Here is a 12077-nt window from a genome sequence, read left to right on the forward strand (position 1 = left end):
CACAAGATCAGCATTTCTTACAGAGAGCTGCCAGCTTCTCCTCTGGGGTTGAAAGGGTGTTTAGGGCTTGCATCAGTAACAAAACTTCTTTCCTGATGATTAACAAGAAAAGAAATAAGTCCCAGAAGAATGAGATCAAATCTAACCTGTAAATTCTACTAATGATTCCTGTGCTCTGACATCCAGAGTAAACTAACTTACACCTATGATTATAAATAAGAGATTTACCAGCTCAATGAAAAAGGCAATTTTTAAATTCTGGATTAGCAGGCCTCGCTCCCCTCCCCACCCCCACCCCAAATTTCTTAACTCACTCACTAACATGCTAGCTATTTTTAAGAACTCTGGTTAAAAGTTATAAATTTCCTTGCCTAATCACTGATGTCCAAGTTAAGACAAAGGGCAAGTTACAAAGGGCATGGAAATTTGGTAAGCTTCCTCCTCACCAAGTTGGAATATAGAAGCAAGTTGAAAGGAGTTTCAGTTGGTACTACACCTTGCCTAACACACATAATCACAGGTGGACATGCCTTTTCCCATGAACAATTTCAAACATACGCTTTTTTATGATTTACAAAGTATATTCTATGTGTTCACTAAGGTCAACTAACTAAAGGATGACAAGATAGCTCTTCCCGTGGGGAAAAGACCTTAACAATACTGTAAGGACTCTGGCCAGAGAGGCAGGTGGCTGAGATAGGAGGGGACTAATGGCATTTCAAAGTAGGGGTAATCTTTTATTCTTAAGCTAGGTGATAGGCACCATTTTTATTTTTGTAATGTTCATTCTTATATGTAAGATATTGCATCAAAATATATATCTTAAAATAACTCTGACATATAGACTGCTATGGGGGGAAGGGTGACTTCAAACAAGAATGCTTTTCTACTCACATAAAATTTTATTAGTGAAATCTTCTCTCATTTAACTCAAAGCCAATAAGACCTTTAAGAGACGATTAAACACGATTACTGAACATGATCAGAAATAACTGCAGTGTGGCCGGGCACAGTGGCTCACATCTGAAATCTCAGCACTTTGGGAGGCCAAGGCAGGAGAGGACTGCTTGAGCTTAGGAGTTTGAGACCAGCCTGGGCAACACAGTGAGACCTTGTCTCTACAAAAAAAAATTTTTTAATTAGCCAATTCTTGATTATTTGGGGAAAAAAGCTAAGCGTCCTCTCTGCTGTTTTCGCCTCCTGCACATAACTGCAGCAGACACATGGACTAACCTCACTGAAGATACTAGGTGTGTTGGCTAAGCACCTCTAAAGTGGTTGTGTTCAAAATGATCTGGGCTGCAGAAAACACAAGTAAAATGATTAGCATGTGAAACGTCCAACCACTGAACGGATTATTACCTAAGGTTTTTTCTTTGTTCCTGTTGCACTCTGAATCTTGCTGACCATCAGGGGGATCTGTTCGAGCTTCTCCCCCAGGGATTTCCTCTCTTGACTCTTGTGTGCAGTATGCTGGGCTCACCAAATTCCTGTTCTCTGTTATAAAGTCACTGCCTTCATCCTCTTCCAATGAATGCTTGTTACTTGTACCACCACAATTTGAGTCTTGATGTTGAAGAATATCATTTGATTGAGAGTTACACAACACATCTGCTTTCACCCCTAGCCCACAAATTCCAGCTTCTTCCATTGTGCCAATTTCAAACTAGAGGAAAGGAGACGGAGAAAAAAGACGGAGAAGGGGTTAAATCAAATGTAATCAATGTTCACAAGCAACGGAACGTCATAGCCTGACGGTTTTTTCTTCCTCAGTGGTATGCAAAATTGATGTAAAATGGTACTTTCTAGGTTTCACTGAGAGGTGACCTAACTATAAAGTATAAGGAAATTAAAGTTAAAATGAATCACACAACTATGCAGTACCAAAGGAGGCAAGAAAGCCATTTAGTTATAAATCTAAATTGAATTGATTTCCATATAAAAATTCACCACTTAACATAATTAGCACCTTAACAGAAGTGAAACTGTCCCCAGTTAATGAATATTAATTATTCTGATCTTATCCTCAAGGAGACAGTACAGCAGAGATAGTTAGCTAGCTATCCATTAAAATCCCATGCTCCCCCAAGTTCCGGTGGAGCTGACACTATGAGACAAGTGCCCAGCCAGGGACTACATTCCCCAGGCCCCTACACCAAGGGGCGACTTCCGCATGAAGTTCCCACCAACTGAATGTGGGTATAGGACACGACTGTCCTTTCTGTAACAAGACTTTTATTCTCAGAAGCACAAGTTCTTTCTCCACCATCTCTCCCCAACTCTGGTAAAAACACGACATCTGCAAGACCCTAAGGGATGGCAGAGCCACAGGATAAATGTAGCCTGGGCCTCCATATCCTATGTACATACAGGAAAGGCACCTTACTTACAAAGAAAACCTACACTGGAGTATAGGTGAACAAGAAATAAACTTCTCTCATGCTAAGCCACGGAAATTTTGAGACTGATATTTTAAGCAACTATCTCAGCCTTCATACAGATAATACACATGGTGAAGATGCCTTTATTCCAGTATGTTATTCTTACGTCAGTAATTTTACCTTACTCTGTCTTCTATCACATTGTTAACCCTATTTGAGTTTTTTCCCCTTGTGAACACTACCTGGTCATGATGTGGCACAAATTTAAATTCTGTGCATTTACTCTCCATATGAAAGAGGGCCTCTTCCTTTTCTGAATAATACAGTTGAGGTGAGGAGGTGTTTAGTATCCTTCTCTTATCACAAATGGACAAAAGCTACATTCAAAAATTTATGGGAGAGCAGATATTTGAGATTTTAGGTTATAATCATTTTATGCAACTGAAGAAGTCAAAATATCAAAGTAGGAGGGGATGGAGAAGTTAAGGAAAATAAAATCTTATATTTTATAGTCTAACGTTGATAAATCCAATACTGTGCTTTCATAAGAACAAATTGGCAAGGACACTTTGAAAAACTCTTGGGCAATATGGATACCGTCTAACCTAGTTAACTCTACTCCTGGGATTTTGCCCAAGTGTGTACATATGTGTATCCAAAGGCCAAGAATAAAGGAGCACTATTCGTAATAGCTCCAAAATGGAATCAACCCAAATTGCTATCAGTAGCAGAATGGATAAACTGTAGTATATAAGCAGTAAGAATGAACTCCTGTTAGATGCAACCACACAGTTGAGTTTCACAGACCTATGTTGTGAAAAAGGTGCCAGAAGAGTATCTACTGTAGGAAATCATTTATGTATAAAGTTCGAAAACAAGGCAAGTTAATAAATGGTGCTAGAAATCAAGATAGCGGTTACCATTGGGGGTGGGGCCTCCTGGGGTGCTTGTAGTGTTCTATTTCTTGGTCTAGATGAGGTTGACGCATTCACTTTGTGAAAATTCATTAAGCCTAACATTTATGATTTGTATACTTTTCTCAATTTATGTTTTATTTCAGTAAAGCTAATTTTAAAAGTTGTAATTTATACATTATTCAAGAAGAGGAACCAAAACAAATATCTTCCTCTAAGAAGAGAGATTAAAGATACGCTGCTTTTCATGACACTTTTAAAATAATGTGCATGTGGCCGGGCGCGGTGGCTCAAGCCTGTAATCCCAGCACTTTGGGAGGCCGAGACGGGCGGATCACGAAGTCAGGAGATCGAGACCATCCTGGCTAACACGGTGAAACCGCGTCTCTACTAAAAAATACAAAAAACTAGCCAGGCAAGGTGGTGGGCGCCTGTAGTCCCAGCTACTTGGGAGGCTGAGGCAGGAGAATGGCGTAAACCCGGGAGGTGGAGCTTGCAGTGAGCTGAGATCCGGCCACTGCACTCCAGCCTGGGCGACAGAGAGAGACTCTGTCTCAAAAAAAAATAATAATAATGTGCATGTAATACTTTGATTTCTTTAAAAAAGTAACACATTAAGGGGAAATGGGTTATCTATTTCAGAGTTATGGTTTGATGTCACACTCTAAGCCTAATTCAGATAGAAAAACTTACAAATACTGAAACTCTTAAATTATTTGAAAAGATTTCAAAAATTCACTTCCATATGTATCATATTCTATAGAGCAATGTTTCTCAAGCATAACCCATAAAGTTTTTCAAAAATTCACGATGGCACGCATCGTGGCACATGCCTGTAGTCCTAGCTATTTGGGGGGCTAAGGCAAGTCTGAGGACAGCCTGGGTAATACAGTGAGACCTCGTCTCTTGGGGTGGGAGAGGATTCACAATCAAGTTTCAGGAAAAATCATTTGTATGATTTCACTACTGTAGAAACTTCTTAAAATTGTTAATAGGCCGGGCGAGGTGGCTCATGCCTATAATCCCAGCACTTTGGGAGGCTGAGGTGGGCAAATCACTTGAGGTCAGGAGTTCAAGACCGGCCTGGCCAACATGGTGAAACCCCGTCTCTACTAAAAACAGAAAAATTAGCCGGGCAGAGGTTGTAGTGAGCCGAGATCGCGCCATTGCACTCCAGCCTGGGTGATAAAGCGAGACTCCCATCTCAAAAAAAAAAAAAAAATTATTAATACACCGAATAACATACTATAGCAATATTATTAACAGAACAGGTGCAAAGTGATAATTTCAATGCTACATTTCACATGTAACTACTAGTTTCGCCTCTAATCAAATATTAAAATGTCATGTACTAATTGGGTGCATAGATATATAAGAGACCGTTTACACAAAAGCAATAGAGAGGGAAAAAGTGAGTACTATTAATACCATTTTCCCCAGTTTAAAAAAAAAATTTTTCGGACAGGCACGGTGGCTCACGCCTGTAATCCCAACACTTTGGGAGACCGAGATGGGCAGATCACGAGGTTAGGAGTTCAAGACAAGCCTGACCAACATGGTGAAACCCCACCTCTACTACAAATACAAAAATTAGCCAGGCATGGTGGAGCACGCCTGTAATTCCAGCTACTCGGGAGGCTGAGGCAGGAGAATCGCTTGAACCCGGGAAGCGGAGGTTGCAGTGAGCTCAGATCGCGCCACTGCACTCCAGCCTGGGTGACACAGCAAGACTCATCTCAAAAAAAATAACAATAGTAGTTTCAAACTTATTCCCTGAAACCCATTAGGCATAAGAATGGCACTACAGGCCGGTCGCAGTGGCTCACGCCTGTAATCCCAGTACTTTGGGAGGCCGAGGCAGGCAGATCACTTGAGGTCAGGAGTTCGAGACCAGCCTGGCCAACATGGTGAAACTCCATCTCTACTAAAAATACAAAACTTAGCTAGGCATGGTGGTGGGCGCCTGTAATCCCAGCTACTTGGGAGGCTGAGTCAGGGAGAATCACTGAAACCCGGGAGGCAGAGGTTGCAGTGAGCCGAGATCGCGCCATTGCACTCCATCCTGGGCGACAGAGTGAGACTCAGTCTCAAAAAAAAAAAAGAATGGCACTACAAAATTACAATGTTGGCCTTAAATACTGATGAAAAGTGTATAAAGAGATAACAGAAGGGCCGGGCAAGGTGGCTCACGCCTGTAATCCCAGCACTTTGGGAGGCCGAGGCCAGTGGATCACGAGGTCAGGAGTTCGTGACCAGCCTGACCAACACGGTGAAGCCTCGTCTCTACTAAAAACACAAAAATTAGCTGGGCATGGTGGCACATGCCTGTAATCCCAGCTACTCAGGAGGCTGAGGCAGGAGAATCACTTGAACCCAGGAGGCAGAGGTTGCAGTGAGCTGAGATCGGGTCACTGCACTCTAGCCTGGCAGCGAGACTCCGTCTAAAAAAAAGAAATAAAAATTTAAAAGCCAGCCACAGTGGCTCACACCTGTAATCTCAGCACTTTGGGAGGCCAAGGCAAGCAGATCACCCAAGGTCAAGAGTTCAAGAACAGCCTGGCCAACATAGTGAAACCCCGTTTCTACTAAAAACACAAAAATCAGCCGGCTGTGGTGGCGCATGCCTTTAATCCCAGCTACTCAGGAAGCTGAAGCCGAAGAACTGCTTGAACCTGGGAGGCAGAGGTTGCAGTGAGCCGAGATTGCGTCATTGCACTCCAGCCTGGCGATAAGAGCGAAAACTCCGTCTCAAAAAAAAAAAAAAAATAGACTCAAGGAAGGCCAAAAAACTATGTGTAATGCAAAATAATAGCTGGTGGCATATGGCACAAACAATAACATTAAATTAATCTGTATAATTGCACAAACACCACATCACCTATTTTTCTTTTAATGTATGTCATCATTTCCTATTTGTAGTTAATATTTCTGATTTTTTTTGTCTTTCCAGACACTCCTGCCTCTGAACTCCTATCACATACTACAATACCACAGATTTGATGTATACATCCTCCTAGGTAGCAACAGCTTATTATGCACAAATAGTACTCAAATGCCAACTGATGAGGAACATACAGGGGCAAAAACAGCTGCTGAAACAGTCCACGAAAAGAACCTAGGCATTAATACACAAGTTAAAGAAAATACCACTATTGGCCAGGCACGGTAGCTCATGCCTGTAACCCAGAAATTTGGGTGGCTGAGGTGGGTAGAACACTTGAGGTCAGAAGTTCAAGACCAGCCTGGCCAACATGGCAAAACACCATCTCTGGTAAAAATACAAAAATTAGCTGGGCATGGTGGTACATGCCTGGAATCCCAGTTTACTCGGGAGGCTGAGGCACAAGAATTGTTTGAACCCAGGAGGTAGAGGTTGCAGTGAGCTGAGATCACACCACTGCACTCCAGTCTGGGCTACAGAGCGAGACTCTGTCTCAAAAAAAAAAACAAAGAGCCGGGCGCGGTGGCTCAAGCCTGTAATCCCAGCACTTTGGGAGGCCGAGACGGGCGGATCACGAGGTCAGGAGATCAAGACCATCCTGGCTAACACGGTGAAACCGCGTCTCTACTAAAAAAATACAAAAAAACTAGCCGGGCGAGGTGGCGGGCGCCTGTAGTCCCAGCTACTCGGAGGCTGAGGCAGGAGAATGGCGTGAACTCGGGAGGCGGAGCTTGCAGTGAGCTGAGATCCGGTCACTGCACTCCAGCCTGGGCGACAGCGAGGACTCCGCCTCAAAAAAAAAAAAAAAAAGAAATACCACTATTTTTATCATTAGACGCAAGACAATATTACATTTCCCTTCTCTCTTGTACAACTAATTTTGATGTAGTATTGGGGTATTTTTTGCATTTGCTAATGGAAGATATACTTTGGCTCTACAAAATCTTTTTGTTTATTAATAAACCCAGTTCCAACAGGACTTGATTCAAACCACAGTCTACAAATACTCTTGAAATAGCAGGCCCCAATTTTTCTACCCCAAGGACTATTCAATCAATAACCTATACTTGAGGCTCTGTACCTGGGCTATTGAATATTAAGCAAATTGTTAGGCCAATAACTTTATTAAATTGTAAATGATTTCTCAGACCTCATCTCCTCACCAGAGAATTCTGTATCATATGCCCAGTACAATTTCCTACTCTGTCTTCTCTCTCTGATGCCCATTCTGGATGCCTTTTCTTGGATCATCTCCTATATAAATAGTAGTAGTAGCAGCTAACAAACAGTAAATAGTACATCCAGGCACTACTGTAAGAACTTTCCTATATTAACTAGCTTAATCCTCACAACAATGCCACAAGGTAGGCACTATTATTTTCTCCATTTGAGAGATGAGCAAACTATGGCATGTAAAGTTAAGTATCCTGCCTAAGGTCACAGTAAACTGCAGGGCAAAGATTTGAACTCTAGCAGTCTAGCTGCCGAGTCCATGCTCTTAACTACAAACATATACCGCTTCATAACTACCTTTTGTCCACTACTGTTCAAACATCCTTGTCCTGGCCCAGCCATCTTAGAGAAGTCTATTTAATAATGGGAAGAGATGCTCCCAAAATACGATGTACAAAAATGAATTACAAAACAGAATGTACTGTATATTTTGTATATGCAGTATATATATGTATACAGATGCTCCTCAACATACATTGGGGTTACACAGTGATAAATCCATCCTAAAGTCAACAATGCAAGTTGAACCACAGTAAGCCAAGAACCACATGTGTGCATGTACGTATGTATATACACACACTCACAGAGAAGTGTTGGAAGAAAATATCTTGGCCTGGCGTGGTGGCTCACACCTGTAATCCTAGCACTTTGGGAGGCTGAGGCAGGCAGATAACCTGAGGTCAGGAGTTCGAGGCCAGCCTGGCCAACATGGTGAAACCCCATCTCTACTAAAAATACAAAAATTAGCCAGGCATGGTGGCGGGCGCCTGTAATTCCAGCTACTCGGGAGGCTGAGGCAGGATAATTGCCTGAACCTGGGAGACGGAGGTTGCAGAGAGCCGAGATCACACCACTGTACTCCAACCTGGGCAACAGAGCGAGACTTCATCTCAAAAAAAAAAAAACAAAAAACATAAGATATCATTTTACACATCAAAAACTTCGACAACACTGTTGGAGAGGGTGTGGGGCATTCTCAAGCATTCCTGGTGGGAGGATAAATTGACTTAACCACCAAGGAGTCCAGTTGCGGAAGGGACTGACTGGGAACCAGCACAAAGGAACCTCTGGGGTGTTGGTAATGCTCTGTATCTTGATGGGGATTTGAGTTACAGAGCTGCACGCATTTGCTAAAATTTAGCACATATACACTTCTGAAGGCTTCATGGGTGAAGCGACAGTTAAATGGACAGATAACTGAAAAAGCAACCAGAGTAAAATGTCAAAGGTAAAATCTAGGTGGTGGAAAAATTGATGTTTAGTATCAACTTTGCAGTATCTTTGAAATTTTTCTTAAGATGTTGGAGGGAGAAAACATCAAGTCACATATGCTTTGATCCACCAAATTCATTTCTTATCAGTTTTTCCTATAGATATACCAGCATATTTGTGAATGACATAATATATAAGGTTATTTATGCAGCATTATTTATGGTAGCAAAAAATCCGAAATATCCTAAATATCAATAAATAATAGACTGGATGAATAAACTGCCGTACATCCATCCAACTGAGTACCATAGTATCTGTTAAAAAAAAGAGTAAGGCAGTTATATAATTACTGGTAAGGATAGGTTGATAAGGGAAAAAGCAAAATACCCTGTAGTACCTACCATATGCCAGGATGTGGGGCTTGAGGAGGTACTGTATAAATTATGAGAAGTATATCCAATCTCTGGCCAGACACAAAGAAACATTACTGGAGACAAACTGAGTGAGTGGGGACAAGACTTTCACAGCAGGCTGTTTTCAGCTTTTAAGTTGGGTGCCATGAGTTACCTTTACAAGAGCTTTAACATTTTTTTTTAACAGCAAAATGAAGAGAGCTCTCTAATATAGTGCCTTATTAGGAAAAACAAAAGGGGAGGAAATGTTTATTTAAATTCCAATCTCAAATGAAAATGAAACCAACACTGAGTAGTTTCCAGCTGGATTTCTATTATTTCCTACAGAAAATCATGACACAAAAGCTATCACATCTGTATCTTGTGAGCAGTATGTGTACCTCTTAGAGAAGCACAACACTGTGCTACAAATGTTTGTTTACAAGAGCCTTAAACTCCAATAATCCCCCACCCTAGCCACTCCCCTCCGGTCAAAGGATACATTTCGCAATCTTCCTTCCACTGTCTCAATACTTGGAGTTAAGAGGACTCGCTAACTGACCAAGAGATGCCTTCAAAATGGGCGACCACCAGTTTATCAATAATAAATGGCAGAAGCAAGAACAACTATCACAGAAACTTTTGCAAATGGACATGAGGAAGTACTCTGCATTCATCAACTACTTGTAATAGCTTTTTGGATCAAAACATTCAAAACTGAGAACATGGAAATTAAAACCTAAAGGAAAAAAATTTTTTTTAGGTTTCTTTCCCTTCTACCAACACCTACATTCACTTCCTAATTATTTCAACTACTGCTTGCTCACATGAGCTCAAACACTTTTGACCAGGGCCAGGCATGTGCAGAGGACACAAATTACCCAGTCCTTGCCAGCAAGAGCTACAGCGGACCTTCAGAGGGAGCAGGTGGGAGAGGTTGTCTATATTTCTCCATTTTCCTAGACAGACATCCTTAGCTTGCCTCAGATTCCCAAACAGTCTAGGAGGAACTTATCAAATAAGTAAAGGGAACCTTCAGCACCTCAGGCTGACACTGTGCGTGCTGTTCTCAAAGCGACCCATTTAACCTTCCCTGCCTCACTGAGATACAGCCTTATTGTTCCCAGGTACAGAAAATGAGACTTGATGAGATTAAGTAACTCGCTCAAAAATATATAAAACCAGTAAAAGGGGCTGGGAAAATTCAAAACCAGTCCACCCAACTCAAGAGTCAATGTTCTCTCTATACACTGTAATCAGCTTTTGGAAAACGCCAGGTTCAAAGTCAAACAGATCTCTGACGCAGTATAAAATAAATCTAAATTAAATGTCTAAAAATACACAGCACACTAGAAATACCAATATGCATTTAGAAAACATCATGAAAGATATGTAGAATTTTTAGCAGGGATGAACTCTGGGATTTAGGGAGGTAAGACATGTCTAATTTGGGGGTAGGGACAGCTTCAAATAATTTGAAGTGATTATTTAAGGAACTGAGGTTAGTTTGTTGTTGTTTTTTAATTTTGTGGTTTGTTTTAAGACAGTCTTGCTCCATCACCCAGGCTGGAGTGCAGTGGCGCTATCTCGGCTCACTGCAACCTCCATGATCCGGGTTCAAGCAATTCTCCTGCCTCGGCCTCCTGAGTAGTTGGGACCACACGCGTGTGCCACCACGCCTGGCTTTTTTTTTTTTTTTTTTTGAGATGGAGTCTCGCTCTGTCACCCAGGATGGAGTGCAGTGGCACGACCTCGGCTCACTGCAACCTCTGCCTCCCGGGTTCAAGCAATTCTCCTGCCTCAGCCTCCCGAGTAGTTGGGACTACAGGCGCATGCCACCACGCCCAGCTAATTTTTTTGTATTTTTAGTAGAGATGGGGTTTCACTGTGTTAACCAGGATGGTCTTGATCTCCTGCCCTCGTGATCCACTGGCCTCCGCCTCCGAAAGTGCTGGAATTACAGGTGTGAGCCACCGCGCCCGGCCAATTTTTGTATTTTTTAGTAGAGACGGGGTTTTGTCATGTTGGCCAGGCTGGTCTCAAACTCCTGACCTCAGATGATCCGCCCACCTCAGCCTCCCAAAGTGCTGGAATTACAGGAGTGAGTCACTATGCTCAGCCTTAATTTTGTGTTTTAGGATAAACCAAAGTATCTCTAAAAATCTTTCCAACCTTATGTTTCTAACAATTTACCCTAAGAGTTGTTAACTTCAACCAGGACTGTACGGACAACAGCGTATGTGCAACCATGCTTGCACTGCCCTGGGAGGGGCAGTGGAGGCAGAAATAGATGAAGAAATAGTGAAAGATATCAAAGATACCCCATACTCTCAGGGCATCAGCTATTGGCCTTAAATTTGGTTTTGTAAAACATAAACCTTCCTCCTAAACCCTTCCAGTATTTTGAAGGGCTTTCACATTTCCAAATACAAAGTTTTACAAACAAATCTATTATAAAAATTACACTGTCATGTGGCTAAATTACAAAAATGACTTTAGGCCGGGCGCGGTGGCTCAAGCCTGTAATCCCAGCACTTTGGGAGGCCGAGACGGGCGGATCACAAGGTCAGGAGATCGAGACCATCCTGGCTAACACGGTGAAACCCCGTCTCTACTAAAAAATACAGAAAACTAGCCGGGCGAGGTGGCGGGCGCCTGTAGTCCCAGCTACTCCAGAGGCTGAGGCAGGAGAATGGCGTGAACCGGGAGGCGGAGCTTGCAGTGAGCTGAGATCCGGCCACTGCACTCCAGCCCGGGCTAGAGCGAGACTCCGTCTCAAAAAAAAAAAAAAAAAAAAAAACAAAAATGACTTTAGCTTTGTATAAGTCATTTAAAATAGTGTATACACTAAGGCTATTTTATCTTCCAAAGAACTATTCTGGATAGCACAGTTTTCCTCATAGCTAATACTTTATCAATCATTTATCTCAAATTCCTGTTTTAACCATTTTGGATCAAAGCCTTTATAATATGTATTACATAACTCAATGCCTCCTTAAAGAAT

The 12077-nt window shown here is 42.0% G+C and overlaps 1 protein-coding gene across 1 annotated transcript in view; it reads right to left on the reverse strand.

Moving 5' to 3' along the window:
* The window catches only part of TXLNG (taxilin gamma), a 57556-nt gene that overhangs the window by 25016 nt on the left and 20463 nt on the right, over positions 1 to 12077 (reverse strand). Inside the window, 2 exon segments of the mRNA XM_033201779.1 lie at positions 2 to 92; positions 1353 to 1666. Coding sequence (XP_033057670.1) covers positions 2 to 92; positions 1353 to 1666 — 405 coding nt within the window.

This window comes from Trachypithecus francoisi, unplaced genomic scaffold (genome assembly GCF_009764315.1).
Source record: "Trachypithecus francoisi isolate TF-2019V2 unplaced genomic scaffold, Tfra_2.0 Lachesis_group6, whole genome shotgun sequence".
NCBI classification, from domain to species: Eukaryota; Metazoa; Chordata; class Mammalia; order Primates; family Cercopithecidae; genus Trachypithecus; species Trachypithecus francoisi.